The sequence below is a fragment of the Biomphalaria glabrata genome, chromosome 11 (genome assembly GCF_947242115.1).
Source record: "Biomphalaria glabrata chromosome 11, xgBioGlab47.1, whole genome shotgun sequence".
Lineage (NCBI taxonomy): Eukaryota > Metazoa > Mollusca > Gastropoda > Planorbidae > Biomphalaria > Biomphalaria glabrata.
In genome coordinates, this window is record NC_074721.1 from 2,219,366 (window position 1) to 2,242,494 (window position 23,129).

The following is a 23,129-nucleotide window of genomic DNA, read 5'->3' on the forward strand; positions in this document are numbered from 1 at the left end:
GCACATGGTGTAACTAACAATTTATCAATGTCTAATAATTTTTTTTTTTCAAATCTTTATTTCCTAATAAATTTGTAACCACAGAGAGGCAGAATAAGCTTAAGTTCAACATCAGTGGCTAAAGAAGACATACCCAAGCATTTTCAAAATTTTCCTGAATCACAGCAGGTCCCAGACTTCTTATTGGGTTCATGCAGCCTCCAGATATTTGAGCCTTAAAAAAAAAATGTTATATTTACATCATAGATAATGTTCTAATTAAACAGTTCAATATTTTGTTTCTGATTAGACAATTAATATTTACAAAATGAATAATTAAAATAAAATAAATTATGGCTTTTATATAGTGTTATTTTTATGGTTATGGCATGCTCAGAGCGCTTTGGTCCAATTTCATTTGTGGACCAGTGGGAGAAGGTTTTCCATGCTACCTTTAGGCGCTCTATAAACACAACTCTGCTCGAGTTTATTCTTAGAAATATTTACAAAATGACTAATTAAAATGTGCTTAAGAAAATTGTATTTGAAAATGATCATTTGAATCAGCAGTGTATGTATTTGTTTAGACTTTTGACACTCACAAACGTAAATACAATTTGAAATAACAAAGTAAAAATACAATTTTAAAAAGCTCTTTTAAACCATAAATTCCTTGCTCGTAATGTGTGTGTTTAGCATGAATTTTGTAGTTGCACAATAGCATCTCTATCCAGAGAAAGATTGCTTTTGGGTATTGGTAAGGAAATAAAATTAAGAAATAAAGGTCCTCAAAGTATAGACCTTAGGTCTTAGGTTAACATCCACAATCGCAATAAAGCAGCTTAACCAATGCTTGTTATCTTAATAATGACAATACTTTGAAGATCGCGTAGCCAACAATAATTTATGGTGAAAATGATTTTAATCTGCATGAAAGGGAGATAAGTATTGTGACTTACTGCCAACAATAATTTATGGTGAAAATTATTTTAATCTGCATAAAAGGGAGAAAAGTATTGTGACTTACTGCAAACAGTGCATTGACTGTGACGATCAGGCCAACCATCAAGGGGACAGAACCTTGCATGTCTGATCTACCTGGATCTAGCTGAGGATAGACAAGAGTTATTCATCATGAATTTTCATTCGTGTGTGTAAAGTCTCTACAATGTTTAGTAAGGTAATAAGCTTTTGTTGGCAAGCTTTCATTAGGTTGAGTTGTTTCCCTTTTCCCACTATTGGCTACATACCCAACCCTTAGATTAGTAAAAAAACAAACAAAAAAAAACTCCCCTTTCAGACTTTGTCATCCATAGAACAGATGATGCAAAGATCGTCTGCTTCTGTGGCTGATGGTTAATGAGGGTATCAAGTGGCCAACACAATGACCAATCACCTTTACTTTCCCAACTAATGTCCAGTACCCAGAAGAGCTGGGTGGACAAAGAGGCTTCAAGCTATGTTTTGTTAGTAGCTTCCAGCTATGTTTTGTTAGTTATAATGTAAAGATACCACTAACCTATATAGATGCCACCAACCTATATAGATACTGAAAATCTATCAATGAAGGATGGTACACTCGCCTAAAGTACAATGAAATAAAAATCTTGGTTTGGAACCTGACACTCACCATGGCCAAGGTTGCAAAGAGCAGCAGGAAAGTTATGATGATCTCAGCACCCAGCGCCTCCATGGAGGAAACGCCATCACCAGGGGCAATTACGCCCAGTGTGCCTACATAGGAATCTGGAACAGTGGTTTTGAGTAGCCCTGCACCTGCTATGGCCCCTGCACTTTGGAATAATATGTACACCAGACACCTGTACAGAAGAATAGAAACTTGGGTGTTAAAACACATTTTGATCATTGTACTAGATCAGTGGACTTAATAAATAGACATATACAGAATGTATACATATAGTAACCACGTTGCTTTGTTTATGTATGGGAGGGGGCAATAAAGATTATGGAGATTTCTACATTTTTTTTGTGTCAATCTATTTATCGTTTTGGGCTGGTGGTGGCTGAGGGGTGAAACATGGCTTCAAAAAGGAGGGGTCCTGGGACTGGGTTCGAATCTCAGTGAAGACTAGAATTTCGAATTTCAGGATCTTTAGGATCCAACCAACTCTGCACCTTACCTGGCATTGGTTGGTAAAAATTAAAAGGCGGTTGGTCTTTGTGCTAGCCACATGACATTCTTGTTAACTGTCGGCCATGGAAACGCGAAGACGCAACAATTTTTTTTTTAAGGAATATCTGTAATTTACAAGATAAGATAAATACTGACCGCTAGAAAATTTATTAAACAGATATTTATTTTTACAAAGAATAACTTTTTACAAAACTTTAAACGTTTTATAATGGTATATGTTACATTACACTCATAGATACCGTCCGTGCACTTCGGAGCAGAGTCTTAACCCAGAAATCCTAGCTCTAGTAGCGTTCTGAAGAGTAACATGATAGAAGGATATGTCTAGGGCTTGTAGAAAGATCCATATCGCATAGGCTGCCAATTAAAACCACGGATAGAGAGACAAGACGATCACCCCCATCTGTAAATAAACATCAGTTGAAGGTTTTATTAAGTTAATATTTAATTGTTGTGTCCCTTGGATGTGTTCGGACCCGCGTTTAGAATAATTGAAATAGTATTGTTATAACCCTATTCGTCACGCAAAAGGGTTAACTGTGTGTGATCAGCTGACATATGTGACACAGGCCAGTAGTACAGTTTAGCGTGTTATATTGAAAGGCAAGGGACAGTACTGGCATGAACTTTGCACGTGAATAGCGCCCGTGTTATGGTCATCTGATCATAGGCCTGCGCAGACCAGAGACACAGTGTGTAGGAAAGCGGCAGTTCAAGACCGGAGAGCGTTGAGACCGGGACTGTTAGTCGGCCATGAAGTTGGTCCTGGTGCAGTCCTCCAGTGAAACGTACGAGTCCCGGAAGAGACAGTAGAGTTTATGAGTTTAGTACAGTGATATACGGTCTAACGTTGTAGAAGTTGATTGTGTTGTCAATTGTGTCATATTGGCTGTTTTATTTGACCCTTATTAAAGTACCAGATTATTTGGAGCCTTGTTGTCAAGTTGTTGGTGTGTTGTGTTTAGCAGTGTTTGCAGAAGGCCTGAGTAGGAGAGAGAATCATAATAGTATCAAACAGACAACATACAAAATATAAGCAAGGACAACAATAGACCATGACAAAGGCATGCCGGGTCTAAGGGAGTTAACGCGACTACTGTTTCTTGTTTTAATTACGGTTCATTGAGCCGTGGGAACAAATGGTGACATTTCATTGGTTCGAGGGAAAAAAAACGGAAGTAACGATGTTTTCAGCTGTGGCAACTGTCCGGGATAATATTTTCAACCAGCCTCTATTGTGTGCTCACCGCCCTAGACTTTAGTAACACACTGGCATATTAACTGCAGTAGCCAATTGTGAGTTACGCAACAAAGAAAGCGGGAGGGGGGGGGGACAAGAGAAAAAAAACAAATGGAGCTCAGGTGAAATCAAAGATCAGATGTGGCTGTGCTGATGTCAACCCTATACAACTTTGTGACAGGACGACAAAGTCCTACTAGTGAGATTCAAGTTGTGTTGTATTTTTGTGTTGTATTTTAGTTGTGATGTATTTTAGTTGTGATGTATTTTAGCTGTGTTGTATTTTAGCTGTGTTGTATTTTAGTTGTGTTGTATTTTAGTTGTGTTGTATTTTAGCTGTGTTGTATTTTAGTTGTAATGTATTTTAGCTGTGTTGTATTTTAGTTGTGATGTATTTTAGTTGTGATGTATTTAAACATTGACTATTTTTGGCCAGTAGAACTACATTTAAATTGAAGAATAAATTGGTTTTCAATCAGCCATCAGCTTTACATTACAGCATTACTAATTACGGAGGCGCGGTGGTTTCCAAACTGTGGGTCCCGGGCTCGAATCCTGATGAAACCTGGGAATTTTAGTTTTGGGATCTTTGGGCGCCTCTGAGTCCGCCCAGCTCTAATGGGTACCTGAGAATAGTTGGGTAAAAGTAAAGGCGGTTGGTTGTTTTGCTGGCCACGTGACACCCTCGTTTGGGTCACAGAAACAGACGACCATTACATCATCTGCCCCATAGATCGCAAAGTCTGAAAGGAGAACTTTTCTCTTTTTTTTTCTTTATTACTAATTAAATAAGTTTAATTTTTTTCACTATTTTACTTAGGTATTTTTACAAGCTCCTATCTGCAGCGATCGGAGCCCATGACGACCTGCTAACTATTGTAAAAAGTCGAAAGCTTAAAACCTTTGGCCACATACAAGATCTACGGGGCTCGCAAAGACCTTCCTTCAGGGAACAGTGCCAGGGTAAAAATAAGAAGAGGCAGACAGAAAAAGCGATGGGAGGACAACATTAAAGAATGGACGGGCCTGCCATTGAGAGAGGTTCTAAACAAGGCCAAAAAAAAAAGGGAGGAATGGAGAAAGACGGTCGACAAATCTTGCCTGGTGCCCCAACGGTCCAACAGACTAAGGGAAAGTAAAGGTAAAAAGGTAATTTTTACAAGAGCTTGGCTTTCAGTATTGGGGCCTATTCTACTGTTCGGTTGGACATCGTTTCTGCTTGTGCTCTGTTAAATCTTTGTAGATCTAAATTCATTAACAATGTATTGAGACACTTTGTCTTTATTATGAAAGTATGCTGCATCTTAACTGTTCAAATAAATAGTACAGCTGAATTAGTCTTTACTCTTTACTTCTGACAAGTCGGTGAATGGAAAAACACAATAATTGTGTTCCTATTATATACATATATTATTATTATTGTTACAGTAGTTATTATTATTATAGCTTTTATATAGCGCTACTTTCATGCTTATAGCATGCTCAGAGCGCTTTGGTCAACTGTGGACCAGTGGGGGGATCAGGTATATAGGAGTTGGTTTTCCGTGCTGCCTTTAGGCGCTCAGTAAACACAACTCTGCCCGAGTCGGGTGTCGAACCTCGAGCCCCTGTCTAGGTAGCCAAGACAAACCAAGTTCAAGCGCACTTGGCCTCTCGCTGAGGTGGTCAGTTGTAATCAAGCGGAGTTTGTATCTTATTGGACCAATAACAATTATCTTATTTTATCTTATATATTGTTAAAGTTATTTTTGGTAACTATCTATTCTCATATTTTGGGATATGATGTGTTGTCAATTCCAAACTTAACAGTGCCGCATTTAGACTTGAAAAGGCCATATGCAATGTTGGGCCCCATTTTATGTCTAAAATATTATGTCAGTGTTAAATGTAACTTGGACGGCCCTAAGCTATAGCTTGTCTTCCCTATAGGTAAATACGGCCCCTGGTCAGTATTTAAAGACGGAGCACTACAATATGGAAATGATCCCCTGAGTTAGACCCTGAATAAAAGAATGTACAAAGCAAGTAACTCAAGGACCACAGTGACATTCCAGATAGAGCCATCGAGCTAATATGGAACAGATGGCCCGGGCTTGAACCTTTACCTTCGCAGTCAATGATAAGGAGACGTGTAATCTTTGAGGCACCTTGAGGTAAGCAAACAATGCGACCATGGTATGTCTTTATAGGATTAGGACATCAAGTGTTTCAAGGGCATACACAAAACTTACGATGTAAGAAGTATACTCTGTGAATTAAGTACACTTTTGAGTCCGTCCACATATAGACTCTTATAAATATAAACGCTTTTAAATGTCAGTGTAACATTTACTCAATGATTAACTTGTATATTAATATTCACTCATCGCTACCAAAGTTTTCTTAACAAAAGTGTTAACTGCTCACATGCCTCTTGAAAATAAACCTTTGTGATTAATGAGGAGCCACACACCTTGTATATTTTGTCATTTTTACCATAGCATACATACATCACATATTGGCTTGAAGAACGGATCATAACAATAAAGATTTGGCAATTCCAACTCGTTTATCTCACTTTAGAGATGTAGGACTGGTTATATTATAACTCTCTAATATCCTTGCTACTTTATCTCTTATAATAGATGTAGGAATAGTTATATTAGAACCCTGCAATTTCCCAGGTAGTTTTATCTCTTATAGCCTAATAGATGTTGGAATTGTTATGACTCAAATAGACACACTACAACAACATGAGCTTCAATAAACACAATGATTTTATTCGTCTCTATTTATGTTCTTTACTCCAGCCACTTGTTCTCTAAACTGACCTCCTTTTACACACAGTCCTGACACACTGCTGTTCACTCAACCATGTACACTCAAGGTCCACTGGTCATTTCATACACAGGCACACACACTGCACTACCAGCCACGCAAAACACATACACTTAGTATCACACTCAGCTAATTGATCTCTCATAATAGATCTAGGACTGGTTATATTATAACTCTTCAATATACCAGCTACTTTACCCTCATAATAGATCTAGGAATTGCTATATGATGACTCTCCAATAGCTAAGCTGGTTTATCTCTCATAATAGATCTAAGACTGGTTATATTATAACTCTTTAATATTGAAACCAAGAATGATGAAGAAAAAGAATTAATTAACATAAAGAATGTATGGACTTACTTGACCAAACTTATCTGACCAGTGATCAGAAATCCCAAAGAGATGGCTGGATTGACATGGCCACCACTGACCGTAGACAGAGCCGTGATAAGGACTGCCAGTAGGAAACCCGCACCAATAGCCACCTGAAATCAAATTATATTTGTTAGTATAAAAAAAACACTATCTGACATTATAATAGTACACTGACTATTTTACAATACCGTTTAACCTTACGTGATAATCTTAACTCTTTCTCTCCTGACTGACGATACCAACGTTGATTCCACCAGAATGTGGTAAATAATTACGAAGAGAAAGAGTTAAAAATAACGAATAAAAAGTTAAGTACATCTTTCAAAAGTAGCGATCTCTAGAGAAAATATGAAGTCCTCTGTTTCAATGGCCGACAATTAACAAGGTTGTCACGTGGCCCAACACAACGACCAACCGACATCACTTTCTCCAACTTATGTCAGGTCACAGTCCGGTACTTAATAGAGTTAGTTGGACTCAGGGGATTCCTAAAAATTTGAAATTCAAAATCCCAGTCTTCCCCGAGATTCGAACCAGAGACCCCTCATCTCGGAAGCCAAGTACTTTACCACCACTCATGTAGTGAACTCGCTCAAGTATATTGGTCTTTTCAAGAGGGAGATTCATAAAGAAAGACAATCCCATGCTAGGCATACAAATATGTACGTTTAAATTACGCTTAAAATAGATTTTAAAGGTTATTGCCCTTGTTCAAAGGGTGTCTATTTTTAGATCACGTATTTAAAAAATGCGCGCGAACATTTTATAGAAATTTATTAAAGCTATTTATATTACATTCCTTCTTAAGAAATACGATACATGATATATCACATTACCCATAAAACGAATATTCTGTACAAAGCTGACAATTTTTCAAGGCTATGATTAGGAATGGAAATGTACCGTGTGGAATGTAGTAAAATACTTTCTGTTTCGAAGTTCTTTTAACTCTTTCTCTCCGTAATTATTTACCACATTCTGGTGGAATCAACGCTGGTATCGTCAGTTAGGAGACAAAGAGTTAAAAGGGCTGTTAACGTAAATTGTTGCCAAGGATGTCATGTGGTCAGCACACCGACCACCATATCAAGTGAAAAGGGTATTAAAGTATGGAGAAGTTTAACCAGGTTGGAGCGAAGATGGGGTGGTAGAGCTAAGGGGCAATACCTGCACACACACAAAACACACTTGACATTAAAAAGACATGCTTTGCGCCTAGACCCTGTGGCGTAGCTAGGGTGGGGGAGGTGTGGGGAAGAATTTTAAAAGCCCCCGCCCCCCACTTGAGGGGGACCTCAAAATAAGTGAGGGGGGGAGAGGGTTAACATTAAAAATTTAATATTACGCAAAACGCAGGGGCCATCAATGAGGTCAAGCCCTCCCCCTGCCTCCAAATGATGGTAAATTCCTAGGTACGCCCCTGCCTAGATCAGTCAGGAGTATTGAACTTTTTAACCTGGAGACCAGATACAGTTCAGTCAAGCATGTGACACAGCATCCCTCCCCTAAAAAAATGGTCAGTACAGTGACACCACTGAACCTTTCAGACATCATGCACCCAGTGGGAAGGATTTTTGAGGCGCAGGGTAAAATGTATTTGGCAGGATATGGCCCGCGGGTCTTTGTTTCTGTACCGCTGGTCTATACAGAATAAATAAATTTATTAATTTAAGAAGTATGTCGTTTTGTTTTACCTGCAGAAGTGGAGGTCCTTCTGTTCCATCTTTCTTCAGACCCATTCCTACAGCAAATACAACCAAGAGAAGACAGCCCACGAACTCGCCGACAGCACCTTTCCAGAAAGCTATGTTCTTGAGGTCATTGAGCTCTCTGTTGATTAACCTTTGACCTATGGTCTCTCCTTCGTGACCTCGGCTGAGCTCATCGCGAAGCCTGTCTGGGATGGACGCAATGGACATTGCACTGGATCTAAGAACTCACGCTTCGAGCAACTGAAATATAAACGTTAGCATAGTTATGATTGGCGGATTATTTTTAGATTATTATGATTCGATAAGAGAGTAGTTTTTGTTGGACAACTTCCAGGATTGAGACTGGCTAACAAAACGACCAACTACCTTTACTTCCACAACAAATATTTATTAGTCAGGTACTTATTAGAATTGGGTGGTTGGGGGATAAAGCGCTTGGCTTGCGAACCGGGAGTACCGGGTTCGAATCCAGGTGAAGACAGGGCTTTTTCATTTCTGGATCTTTAGGGTGCCTCCGAGTCCACCCAGCTCTAAAGGGGGGCCTGCTGACATTAGTTGGGGAAATTGAAGTCGGTTGGTCTTTGCGCTAGCCACATAACACCCTTGTGGGCCACAGAAACAGACGACCTTTACAACACCTGCTCTATAGATCGCAAGGTCTGAAAGGGGAACTTTTATAATATAGTTGAATGGACACACAGGGGCGTTCTAAAACATCAAAGTTCAAAACTCTTTTTATTTATAAGGATTCGAATTTCTAAACTATTTGGTTTGGAGGCCAAGCGCTTTATCACTCAAGCCACCTCGTCAAAATTCGAGGGTTCGTTGAAGGGAAACAACTGAGAAAATTACTGACGATGCACCGAGATCTGATAGGCTACGAGAATCTACTTAGAGATATTCACGCCCTCGAAGATGTCTGTGAGATAGTTGTCTATATCTCTCTTATTTCTTCGTGGTACCACACTAGGATGTGCCGAGTCCTAACATCCGTACTTAACAATAATTAAGAGTATTCATAGTTACACAAACTTGTTGTACAACAGCTTCGCCAGATATAACAAAACAAGCATTACTACTTCTTCATTGGACGAACTATTCCGCACCGAGAAGTGAATAATTAGACACATTATTATCATTAGTTTAAACCGAAAAAAAAAAGAAACAAAAAAAAGAAGTTACATTGTTGCACTGACATAGAGATTTATTAGTCAACAGATGACAGTAAAGTTAAACAGAAGAATGTAAGTTTTAAGATAAGAAAAAAAAATTGTGCTTTCGCTTTGCATTTTTAGAATTATTTGTATGACTTTTTGTAAAGGTTATATTTTGTTTTAAGTCACAAGTCTTATAGGTTTCGTATTTAACATTTAATCTATTAGAAGAGTCTTTTGTCTTTAACCCTGCACTGTCTTATCTCTGACTGTTTCACTGCGATAAAGAATTGGGTCAGTCAACGAAAAGTAAAAGCCTATTATTTAAACAAAACAAAAACAAAATGTTAAGTTATGTAGACATTAAATGGGGATATATGAGGTCAAGGTCGTTTCTGAACGCTGTATATGTCATGTAGGAAACAGAAGTATGTTGAAATATGCACAGCAGTTAATTCGCTGCAGCATTTACATAGAAATGACATCAGGGTAAAAATGGCAGCAATAGACGCATTAGATATTTAAAAAATCTGGCCACTTCTGCAGAGAACCAATGTAAAGAAAAAAAAAATAGATTTGTTCAGTTCAATACTGAAGAGAGATCGTGAGCCTAAACTCTTAAAATGTTTTGCGAGAATGAATACCAGCTCATTGTCGGGACAGAAAGTTGGAAGTATGAATACCAAGCAAACGGAATGCGCAAGAGGACAGGAATTAAAAGTTTAGAGGAAGTTTTCACACATGACATATGTTAGAGTTACTTCTCTTGATACTGTTAGACAGTATAGAGACCCACCATAATTGACGGACTTTCAGCGCCATATAAAGTGACATCATGGATTAGTGGGTTCTAGTTTACTTGCGTAATTATTAGTCAGTTAGGAATTCGAGGCCTTTTCAGTATTAAACTTCAAGTCTTTATGGTCTGGGCTTAGTCCGTTAACCATGTTACATGTGTATGGCTTGTTTCTTAGTCATTTAAACGCATCTTAATACACCCGTACAAGAAATCCAAACATCTCCAGAATAATCTGTCGAAGTCAGACAGCCATCAACAATTACAAGATCATAACCTTTCACAATACGCCTTTTAATTTAAACTTCTAGTTAACATTCTTTACGCAAATAAATACTGTAAGAAAGAAAAAGAAAAGAAAGCGATACGGAACAAGAATTTTTTTTTAACTTAGAAAAAAAAACAAAGCTTATATTAAGCGTACTTGTATTCATTAGTTTGGATAAGTCATGTAATTAAATTTGTAATAAACCTAGACTAACAATAAAAAAGCATCTATAAAAAAAAAAAAAAAAGGCCTCAAGGACCTGAATTTGAACTCTGCTTGTGGAGAGCTTATGAACATGGAAGATTGTATAGTTATCTATTGTTTGTTCAAACAAGGAAATCCTATGCCGAACTGGGAGTCGAACACTTAGTGAGGTTGTGACAGAGCGTCGCATGAGGTTTGCGGGACATATTCTACGACAAAATGAGATAAGCATACGCGTCACACCTTCATGGAGGACCTAAGAACAGTGGACACCAGGTGGGAGGAGGCTTCAGACATTGCCAATGACAGATCTTTATGGAGACAGCTTGCCGCCCAATGCGCCGAACGGCACGGGAGAACCTAAGTGTAACTAAGTCTATTGTTTCTATAGTCTGGTCTTATTTTTCAGGTTTGTGCTCACTATTACTCAGAAGACGACCTATAAAAGGGACTTATATCTTATACTACCAATTCATGAGTCAATTACAATTTCTTTCCCTTGTTCGAGATACGAAACTTATTACCAATAGTTAACTAATTAGTCAATTTTTTTATATTGATTCTTGTGTTGTCAGTTAACAGAAATAATTGTGCCAAATTTTAGCTTGATCTATGATTGCATGTATGGGAGAAATAAAGTGTACAAACTTTTTACCAGACAGAGTTGATAAAAACTTGATATTAGGTTTGTAAGTAGACGACGGCTAGGACATGTATTTTGACTCTCTAGAAAAAGAGATTGGGAAGCGAAGCGTTACACAACTCAGCCACCACTACCCTAAATCAGGCCCTGATTATCATATACCTTTCGATTTTAATAAAACGTTTCTAAGAACACTTAAAGTTACAATATCACCAGCATTTTCAATAGTCCAATAATGAATGTGTATTCACTGATAGAGAGAGTTGCTTCCTACGAGAAAAAGATACCATAAAGTGTGAAACATGCGTTAGGTCCCCCTGGCCAGACCGCCACTCACTTAATCAAAGCATTATCTGTCCAGAAACAAACAGTTTTGCCACAGCATCGAAAGGTGAAGGTCACTCTGAGCAGCAGCGAAATCTGTAATACAGATTTTTACCCCTTGGCGGTTCTCAAATGTGTACTTTTAGAAAAAATAGTAAAGCCATAACATTCTTTAACTCCATTATGTCCCTGCAAGCAGAAGAGCTCCACTAGTCAGAGTGAAATGATACATACCCACAATGCACTTAAAAATATATGTTGTGCCATATTTAAACTTAGTTATCCTATATTTAGTATATTATAATATATTTCAGACGTTACTTTAAAAAAAAACAAAAAACTACGTCCTACGCATTTCATGTGTCAATCTAGTCATGCATGTTTATCAATGACTTAAACTCAAGTTGTTGGATTTCCTGGCTGATTCAGACAACCCATTCCATTCTCTAATGGCACTAGGGAAGAAAGATCACTTTCACGAATTTTTTTTTCTAACCTATGGAATTAGAAATGTGCCTCTATCTTTGTGTCGCTCACTTAGTTTACTTAAAAGCAAACCGCAAAACAATCATTCCTATTCACATTTCAGAAACCAAGTAAAAAGCTAACAAAAAATGTATAATTAAAAAAAAAAGTTAATTAGTACTCCACATGTATGTAGTATTTTTCAATCAGGCCACATGTCGTCATGTATATTTCAAAAATTAACTTAAATTGAATATTATAATTAATCTGCGAAACTCGAAAGAGAAAAAAAATGCATAAGTAAAAATCTCTTGGTCGAGAAATAGTGTCTCAATACTTTGACCAAAATGTACACAAATATGACATAACAAGGATTGACCGGAGAATAGTACCTAGGAGCTTAAATCTCAGGAGTTCCTTTGTTGTTGTTGTTCTTTTAATATATAAATTAAAATAAAACGAAATCGGATCTATTTCTAATAGCAATAATAGCTATCAAATATCAAACATTGCAGTGGCAAACGACGCTTAAACACATACAATATCTCTGCTTTAACAGGTTGAGGCCCATTTTGTTTAGTTTCAAGATTTATGTTTGAGTGGACCTCATTCACCAATCGTAAACTTAAAACAAACAACATTTAGCCATGTGATAATATTGATAAAAAAGACGCATGAGTATCTGTCACGTGATAGCCATTGTGTATTACGTAGATTGTATACAAGAGATAGAAAATCGCGTGGATAAATGTATGTTTACGATTGGTGAATGAGGCCCATTGCAAATCAATAATTTAACTTAGCAAAACTTACAGTTTAAGGTGAAACTTAATCAGCACTTGCTAGTTGTTAAACTTTCTTCAGAGACAGTGCCAGGGAGTGATCCAAGAATGATCTAGAAAACTCGTACAAGAGATATGTACATCTACACGTGTTGTCTTTGTTGAGTGTTTAACCATCGGGGCGTGTTCGCTGTGATCGTGTGGAAATACTCAACACACCACAGTGTACGTGGACACACTGATTGACCACAGGAAGCCAGATGACCATCGTCAAGGGGCTGTGTCACCCCCCAGGCCTATTCAAACAAACAGGTGGCCACCAACATTATCAAGACACGTCATTGGTCAACCCACACTAAGGCCTTGCCTTTCTAGGCTAGTAACAAGAAGTGCTAAATTGAAGACTACTTGAACTTTCTAAGTAGTCACTCCGCCACCTCCCCACCACACACACGATAACACATTCACACATACACACGCACACAAAAACACCTTGCAGTGACTACCGTAATGGGAAAGGCAGCTCTTAGTTTTGTGTAGTCTGTATGTCCATCTGTCAAATTTAGATTTTTATATTTAAAAAACTATTGAAAACCCGATTTGTTAATCGCAATATTTCTTAGAAAAAAACAACTTTGTAATGTGAAAATTAAACAATTTGTGTGTAAGAATCATTATTCAATATCCAAATGTATTTTTCTAAGCCCACAGATCTATAACACTGTTTTACACCAACTATGAATTTTTTTATTTTTTAAATCGTCACAATGTGTACAAATGAGTACTGCCTGCGTGAACCAGCCAGCTGTCACATCAACCCGAGAAGTATGTCATTTCGTATGCATGATCGAGTCGCCCAAATACACATTATTATTAGTCTATAGTTCATTTTTATCATATTTCCATTCAGTTCTGTATTAAAAATTGTGGTGTGCAGGGCCGGATAGAAGAAAATTGAGTCCCTCCGCTTGCTGTAATATTTTAAGTTTTAGGCTTTTGGTTCAGAAACTTAAAATTTTCGCCAGTCACGCGAAAGATGTTTCTTGTTTCGTTGTTTTCTTTTTAAATTTCAATTTGTTAACGCACTGAGCATGCATTTTGCAACGCCAAATGTTTTTAAAAGTTGAAATGATCAGCGAACAACATTCCTCAAATATGACATACCAAGCTAAATCATTTTTTTTAACTCACAGCGCAAAATTTTAAATATATCTTATCTTATAAAAATACAGACGTTACTTCAAAATAGAAGATGGTTACGACCTACGCGTCATGCATTCAGTCATGCATATTAACCAATGACTTAAATTCAGCCAAGTCACTGGTTTTCCTGGCTAGCTCAGGCAACCCATTCCATGTTCTAATAGCACTAGGGAAGAAGGAGCACTAGTACAAATTTGTCCTAGCATATGGAACGAGGGATGTGCCTTTATCTTTGTGTCTTTCAGACATATTAACCAGGACTTAAACACAGTGTTTTGGTGTGACAAGTTCCGCCCAAGTAGGAAAGCTGAAGAGAAATAGAACTGTTCGTCAGAGGCGGATATGTGCGTGTTTTTTTTTTTTTTTGTCATATCTCATTTTCCATTCAGTAAATAAGCATCCTTAACTAACCATGGTCTCTTTCATCGAGTTGCTTGCCTAGATTCCAACAATGTCATTACAATGAATAGTATTAGCATTTAATTAAAGACTAACGTTTAAGAATGCGCTGATAATGCCCATGATTAGGATTGTCTGCGTTTTGCAAGTAATACAATAGCTTCTAACTTTTTTTTCTAAGAAGTCTTCAATATGATTATTTGCTGTTTTCATTAACCTATCAAGGGGACTCGAGGTTTGACACCCGACTAGAGCAGAACTGTGTTTACTGAGCGCCTTAAGGTAGTGGGGAAAACCTTCTCCCAGATACCCCCCCCCCAACTGGTCCATAACTGAGATTGAACCATAGCGCTCAGAGCAGAGCTTTTGTGCGATAAAAATTAAAGAAATAAAAGCTTGAATCATCCCTTAACCAAATGTAACACTCAAAGGCAAAGATAAAGGCACATTTCGTATTCCAAATGCTATGACAGATTCACACAAGTGCTCCTTTCCAAAAGCTAATAGAGCATGGAACGGGGTGCCTAAAAGCTAAAACAACCTAAGACTTAGCAGAGTTTAAGTCTCTAAAACATGCACCTGATCAGCACAATGACGTAATTGTCTTCTATTTTTAGGGAACGTCTTTAAGTTACAAGATAAAATAACGACATCAGGTGACAATACTAGGAGGAATCAAACTCGAGACAATCATATGTTATCATATAGCAAAAACATAACAAACAAAAAAATTCACTAATCATGTGAAAAGCACTGACTTAGATAAGTTTGTAAACTTGATTTGGGAATTTGGAATTCAGTTTACCAACTAGAAATGTTGAGGTCAGTGTCGAGATATCCCCCAGATCCACAATATTAAAGTCAATTCAATACTAAGTGGTCATTTTGATTATATATCCGACATAAAAGATTTCACATAATAATAAAGAGAGTAGTCTATTCATAGGACAAGAACAAAGCCTAATTCATCCGAGAATAACTTTCATAACACACCAAGAGCGTGCAGAAATGTAGCAGGCTTTTTTTTGTTTTCAAGAGTCCAAACTATGGGGCCTACAATAACAAACTGTTCCTGTTCGGTTATCCCCTATTGTCACAGCTGAACACAACATCCACATGGTCGACTATGGCTCAACATAAAGCCTGTTGAGCTAGTCACAGGGACGCACGTGATAATATGTTTAGGAAAACTAGAAACAAGTGAAATGGGAAACTTGGAGACGTGACAAATATCAATGTATACAAAACAATCTGGATCTAGTATTCCCATAGTGCCTTCTATGACCTACAGAATTAAATCTTGGTCAGGTCAATAATAGAATATGCATCCTCTGTTTGGGACCCCCTCAACTCAAGAAAACATTAAGAAACTGGAACAGACACAAAATAGAGCAGTGAGATTCATAACAAACGAATATTCATATTTGAATAGAGTAACACCTTTAGTAAAATCACTAAATTTAGAAAGCCTTCAGGAGAGAAGACTCAAAAGTAAAGTATCAATTATACATAAAACACTGAACCATAATCTTCAAATACAAAAACAAAATCTAATAAAAATACCCAGAAAGACACAAAGATAAAGGCACATTCCTCGTTCCATATGCTAGGACAAATTTGTACAAATGCTCATTCTTCCCTAGTGCTATTAGAGCATAGAATGGGTTGCCTGAGCCAGCCAGGAAAAACTTGGCAGAATTTAAGTCATTGATTAACATGTATGACTAGGTGCATGAATCGTAGGAGGTAATCATCTTCTTTTTTGAAGTAACGTCTGTATTATATAAGTATAAGATTAGATTAGAAAACAGCATTGCCCAAACAGGTCTGTTATCTCGTTTTGAATCTGCGGGTCAAGGTAAAGGTTCGCTTTTTCTTAAGAATTTATGTAACTGCTAAGAAATTGTCGTTGTTATTTGTGTCACGCAAACAATGACCTTAGCGATGACCTCTAAAATGAATTGTTGTTGCATGCTTAAGTTAAAGCTAAAATTCATGTTCATGTTAGTTCTTGTTCTCCCACTTTGTTGTCATCCCTAAGAGCTCATGTAGGTCACAATTGGTCATTAGTCATGGGCCCAGGCGCAATGAAACCCCCCCCCCCTACGCGCCATGCAATGCCGTATTTAGAGTTGAAAAGGCGTTGAGCTGTTTGAGAAATGGAGCCGTTTTTAAGTCCAGATATTATATATAACTACTAAATATTTCTTGGGGGCTCTAATGTTGCATCTGACCCTGGCGCAATGGTTGTTGCGCCATCGGGAGTGGGCCCCTAAATGATCGTGGGCCCGGATTCATTGAACCTCTTCGCGCCCATGGATGCTACGCCAAATAATGTTAAACTATTACGCTGGAAAATAAGAGGTGACAAGCTACTTGAATTACAAATTTGTATTTCTTAAGCTGAACAAGGAGAGTGGGTCTGCAGTTAAAGCCAGCTACATTTTGTCAGACTTCATTGTAAGCCATTGCAAATCATTTAGTAAATGTGATTTTATGAAGGAGTGTGTCGTTAAAGCCACAAAAGTAATCTGTCCAGAAAAGGTGAAAGCATTCAAAGAAATAGCGTTAACTAGTGACACTGTGGCAGATAGAATAAATGACATGTCAGTCAGGTTGCGTGAACAATTAAAGAACAAAATTTTGAATTCTTTTCATTGGCTCTCTATGAGTCTACTAATGTAACGGGTGCAGCTCAGTTGGCTATATTCATAAGGGCTTGTACAGGAATTTTGAGATAGATGAGAAGCTACTTAAGTTCTGTTCTATGCTTACCATTCTTTCTATTTCTCTTATCTCTGTTATTGCGTAATTTTGTAATAGCGCAAAGAAGATATAGGCCTGGTAGTATAAATATAAATTCTATAAATTTAAATAAAATTTCACTATTTTCCCACGTAAAGCCGGGTACAAATGAATAATATTACTCAAGAAACAATTTAAACGAAAACAAAATTACTTAACAAACTGGTCACTTCTAGTTATAGCAACGTCTAATCCAAAGTGGGCCCCATTAAAAGATAGATGCATATAGGTCCAATTTTTAGTACCGGTATGAAGGCCGGGTGGGTCGACCCGGGAAACTTGGTACTATATCCAGATTTAATACATTTGAACTTGATTGGATTTTATTTCCCTACAGGAAGCACTGAATACCCACACTTTACATAGATATATGAAATGGAGTACCTGGTAGGTGGATGTTCTGTTCTCTAAGTCCCACTCTGGGTAGAAGTCCAGATATCTGATGTTTGGTAGATTTTTAGTCCAAATGAAGAATGTGACACCAGCACTGGAATGGTTGTATTCTCACGGTGGACGCACCGCTTCACTGAGCAGGTGATATATTTAGCCCGGTGAGGGAGAGGCCACCTTTGTGTGCGTGTGTCTGTGTGTGTGCTCGCGTGTTCTGTCTCTCTCTCTACTGTAAACATTCTCTTGGTCTGTTTTTTAAATAATCTTATCAATTTCTCGCTTTTTTTTTTCTGATATTAATCAGCCCTAAGTATTTTACGTAAAAAGGATTTTATTTGAAAATGGGTTGAAAAATGTTAAGGCCCAAGCTAAATGAATACTAATTAATTTTAAATTAAAGCGTGATTCTACGGCGCTGTGTGTAAGAGGGGAGGGAACTGCTATGTGGGCGACATCGTTCCGACCAGGCATTCATTTCATTTCTTCTATTAGTTTTCTCGTTTCTATGAGATGATCCGTAGTCGGTTTGCGACTAAAGGAAGCCTTAAAAAGAGTGATTCAAACCTCAATTTGAATCACTTTCAAAATAGTTTCTAAATAGTCTGTGTCTAAGGTCAGGAAGTTAAAAAGTCATGAAAATAGACATACGAATCTCTTCAATAATTTTTGTAAATTCGTAAAATAAAATTTGTTTGTAACTGACAAATGTGGCTCTCAAAGTAGGCCTACTAGTTTTGGTCCGGCGTATTATTCCATATGCTAGGACAAATTCATACAAGTTCGCCTTCTTCCCATATGCGTATTAATTTTCACTTTTGTAGTAAAGTCTGAAATTTATAAGTCAAGATATCTATCTTATAAATTTCAGACGTTAATTCAAAAGAGAAGATAATTACTACTACGCGTATTCGTGTCAATCTACTCACGCATGTTATTTAGGGACTTAAACTTTGCCAAGTCATAAGTTTTCTAGGCTGATTCAGGCAACCCATTCCATGCTCTAATTGTACCAAGGAAGAGGTGTAACTTTTACAAATTGCATATGGAATAAGAAGTGTGCTTTTAGCTTTGTGTCTTTTTGGGTTTGTTTGTTTGTTTATTAGGTATGAGCTACGATGCTATGAGTGGTCGAGGGGCTAAGTACGCTTCAACTTGGCATGGCGACCTATGAAGGGGGCTCCAGGTTCGACACCCAACTCGAGCAGGGCTGTGGTTTGTTTTATGAGCGTCTAAAGGCAGCACGAAAACCTACTCCCAGACACCCCTCCCCCCACTGGTCCACACATGAGATTAGACCAAAGCGCTCTGAGCATGCTATAAGCATGAAAATAGCGCTATATAAAAGCCATAATTTATTTATTATTTATTTATTTTTTTATTTTATATATTTATTAATGAAGGCCTCGTGGCCCAAACGTCCTTTGTTTTACTTGGTCCGGCAGGGTTACATATATGCATGTTTTTTTCGTATTTTCTATATATTTATTAAAACGTACTTGTAACACAATCTTCTAGTCAGCAGAGTTTCCTCAGTACAATATTTGTTGAGGTCCAATATATACCCGGCCTCTTTGCACATTCCCGCTAGTCCCATACAGCACACACAGAACACACACATACACACACACAGAGGGAAACACAAACACACATAGAAAAACTATTCCACACACCCACAAGGTCTCAATGAATTGCAAAAAAGAAAACTGCGCAGGTCGCTTCGACACGGCGGGGGTGGACGATGGACAGTAACCAAAGAAGAATAAGACTCCGAAGTACTGGTTACGGTTGAGTGAACTCATGCTAGGAATTTACTAGAAAGATCACACCTTTAGTACGCAAGGGCGATTGGTAATGTACGGGCAGGATAGCTTATTTTAGAAAGTACAGACGTTATTTTAGAAAGTACAGACGTTATTTTAGAAAAAAAGATGATTACGTCCTATGCGTGTTCCTAGGTCAATCGAGTAATGCAGGGTAATCAATGACTTAAATTCTGCCAAGTCACTGGTTTTCCTGACTGACTCATTCAGCCCATTCCATGCTCACATAGCACAAGAAAAGAAATAGCTTTTATACAAATTTGTCCTAGCATATGGAACGAGGAATGTGCCTTTATCTTTGTGTCTTTCTGGGTATTTTATTAGATTTTGTTTTTGTATTTGAAGATTATGGTTCAGTGTTTTATGTATAATCGCTACTTTACTTTTAATTTCTAAATTTAGTGATTTTTGTAAATATGTTACTCTATATAGCTCACTGCTCTATTTCGTGTCTGTTCCACTTTCTTAATGTTTTTTTTTTAGTGGAAGGTTCTCTAACAGAGGATGAATATTCTATTATTGGCCTAACCAAGGTTAAATTACATTTTAGTTTTGGTTTGCAGAACTGTGGGTCAAAGTGCACTGATCTGAAATTTTTTTTATTGGATTCACAGCTACATTTTTTTACAGAAATTCTAAACATTCTAAGACTGGGTGTTCAAGCTTCTAAACTTATCTCTTGCGTGGACACGCATCCAACGACAAGGGTTCAGTGGATAGAAACTTCTGGAATGCATGTCGCAGGACTTTGTCTTGTCAGCCATACCCACGCCTGGTCAATACACCCTAGCGTTTGGAAGTTTGATCCGGGGTCAGTTTGACCTTGGTTTGACCCATGTCAGCTGTTTTTTTTTTTCCTTACAGGTTGTTTTCGTTTAGTGGCGCACGGAGGTCACGTTGTAGCTGTCACGTGATACTACCTCTACAATTTTTTATCACGGAGACTAGCGTGAACTTTTTGGCACTCAGGGGCCCCCTTTGTTCAGATTGTCCTGCTCTAAAATGCGCTTGGCTGCCTGGTCGTGCGGTTTGCGCGCTGGACTGTCATTTGGATTTATCGATGGTCCCGGGTCCCTGCCCGCTCCCATCCCCACGTCGTCCTGCGGGAGGTTTGGACTAGGAAGTACACTATCTTCAACTCTGAAGGAACATCCGAAATATGTAAAACATTTGTGCATGCTTAATGGCGATTTTCGTTATAAATGTTTGCCACAGTCATCTGTTCTTTATTTATATTTACAAATGCTTATATCAGCTCAGTCTGTCTGCATGTCTGTCTGGCAGTCTGGTAAAAAAGTGTGTACACTTTATTTCTCCCACACCCATTTTCGGATCATTTGAAACTTTGCACAATTATTCATGGGCGTAGACAAGGCATGAATTCGTTTTAAAAATTAACAAAATAGTCAAATAATTACTGGTAATTCATTATTTTGGTTGATACCAACAAGGAAAATTAATCATTCAGTATTCACGTATATGGCTAAATTTGTGTTGTTTAGTCCCTTTAAATAATTGTTAACGCTATTTCTTCCTCACACACTCTCCAATCAATTTGATACTTCAAACAATTATTCATTTTACATCAAAAAAACATGAATCAATGCAAAAATTACCAATAAGTCAATTAATTATTGGTAATCCATTATTTTTTTTCATATCAAATAAGGAAACACTTTTTACATTATTCATACATATAGTTGTAATGGCGGAGTTTTTCCATTTAGATAAGCTTAGTTTTTTTTTTTTTAAAGGATTTTTTAAAATAGTTTGCTTATTAGATTTTTAGGATTCGGTTTATATTCTTAAAGCAAAAAAAAATATATAAAAAAATAGAAAAATAAAAAAATACAGTAATATAGAAAAAGAAGAGAAAGTGATATGGATGAGAAGTGGTCATCCTCTTCTGCCCCTCCTATAAAGTAGTTATGAGTTTAAGAAACGTTACGCAGAGTTTGAAAACCTAAAAATCAAACTGAAAAATAAGTGTATAATATAGTTTAAATGTTTCTGGAGGAACCGCAATCTCCGCGGAGGATAACATAAGAGGATTAAAAAAAAAACGATGTTTCTTAAATGTATTTCTGCCAAGAGACCCATATAAAGTCAAGGTATTAAAGTCACTGGGCTTCAACCTGCGAGAAAGACACTAGATGTTTGTCCAACCAGATGGGTTAAAGGGATGGGGGGATAAATGACTTCAGTTTGGGACACTGACGGAAGTCTTTTGTCGGTCGGAATGACGGCCTAGTTTTCAGTTAGTTGAAATGTTTACTAGCTTAGGGACAGTAGATAGATAATGTTTTATCTGTGGATTTGTATTAAGCTTGTAAATAGCTTATCTTATAAGTTATATTATAAAATAGAGACGTTACTTTAAAAAGAAGATGATTACGTCCTACGCGTGTTCCTAGGTCAATCTAGTCACGCATGTTAACCAATGACTTAAATTCTGCCTAGTTAATGGTCTTCCTGGCTAGCTCAGGCAACCCATTCCATGCTTTAATAGCAACAGGGAAGAAGGATCATTTGTACTATTTTGTCCCAGCGTATGAAATGAGGAATGTGCCTTTATCTTTGTGTCTTTCAGAGTATGATTGCTACTTTACCTTTAAAGTCTTCTCTCCTGAAGGCTTTCTAAATTTAGTGATTTTACTAAAGTTGTTACTATAATCAAATGTGAATAGTCGTTTGTTATGAATCTCACTGCTCTATTTTGTGTCTGTTCCAGTTTGTATGTTTTCTTGAGTTGAAGGTGATAACATGTTAATTTTTTTTTAAATATAGTAATAAACAGTATTTTGATGTGAGGGTGTCAATCAAATCACAAAATGATGTAAAGTACAAAAGTGAAGCTCCCCTTTCAGACCTTGTGGTCTATAGGGCATATGATGTAAAGGTCATCTGATTCTGTGGCCGACGGTTAACGAGGGTGTCATGTGGCCAGCACAACGACCAACCGCCTTTACTTTTCCCCAACTAATGTCAGGTACCCATTAGAGCTGGGTGGACTCAGGGGCGCCCAAGGATCCCGGAAATAGAAATCCCAGTCTCCGCCGGGATTCGAACTCGGGACCCCAGGTTCAGAAGCCAAGCGCTTTACCGCTCAGCCACCGCGCCTCCACAAAATGATGTAAGGATAAGAAAAGAAAATCTTATGTACAAGTCGCAGTAACAGTGATGGCCATACTGAGAGCTTTAGCTTCAATGTAGGAGCTTACGACATTTCTGGTGTCTATCTCTTATAAATTTTTAATTCTTTTAATTCTTATAAAATTTATAAAGCTAAATGGTAAGTTGAAAAATGGAAGAATTCAGAGTTAAAGACATAGTTTAAGTCTGTATTTAACATACACGAGTAGATGGATACTCGTGGGACGTAATGAGATTGTGTTTTGATGAAATGTCTGTAATTTAGAAATAAGGGGTAAAACAACAATATGCTACTGTAAAGCTTCCCCTATGATGCTTCCTCTAAAGAAGTTTTTGGGCGAGATAGATAATTATACACATTTGCTGTTGTAACACGCATTGTTTCTGTAGTGTAGACAGTCTTTTAATGGCCCACATCCCAAGGGGTCGTAGTTGACCCACTGT

At 37.6% G+C, this 23,129-nt stretch overlaps 1 protein-coding gene across 4 annotated transcripts in view; it reads right to left on the reverse strand.

Annotated features, from left to right (window-relative positions):
- LOC106070611 (aquaporin AQPAn.G-like) overlaps positions 1 to 23,129 on the reverse strand; it is a 30,361-nt gene that overhangs the window by 3,462 nt on the left and 3,770 nt on the right. Inside the window, exons 1-6 of one of the 4 annotated variants that reach the window (XM_056004575.1) lie at positions 17,707 to 17,867; positions 8,262 to 8,519; positions 6,553 to 6,677; positions 1,610 to 1,799; positions 1,007 to 1,087; positions 134 to 214 (exon numbers count right to left, since the gene is read on the reverse strand). In XM_056004575.1, the coding sequence (XP_055860550.1) occupies positions 134 to 214; positions 1,007 to 1,087; positions 1,610 to 1,799; positions 6,553 to 6,677; positions 8,262 to 8,486 (702 nt within the window). In that variant the 5' untranslated portion in view covers positions 8,487 to 8,519; positions 17,707 to 17,867. Of the gene's footprint in view, positions 1 to 133; positions 215 to 1,006; positions 1,088 to 1,609; positions 1,800 to 6,552; positions 6,678 to 8,261; positions 8,520 to 11,506; positions 11,694 to 12,946; positions 13,278 to 17,706; positions 17,868 to 23,129 lie in introns of those variants that run through there. The other 3 variants (XM_056004577.1, XM_056004578.1, XM_056004576.1) reach the window with 3 other exon arrangements.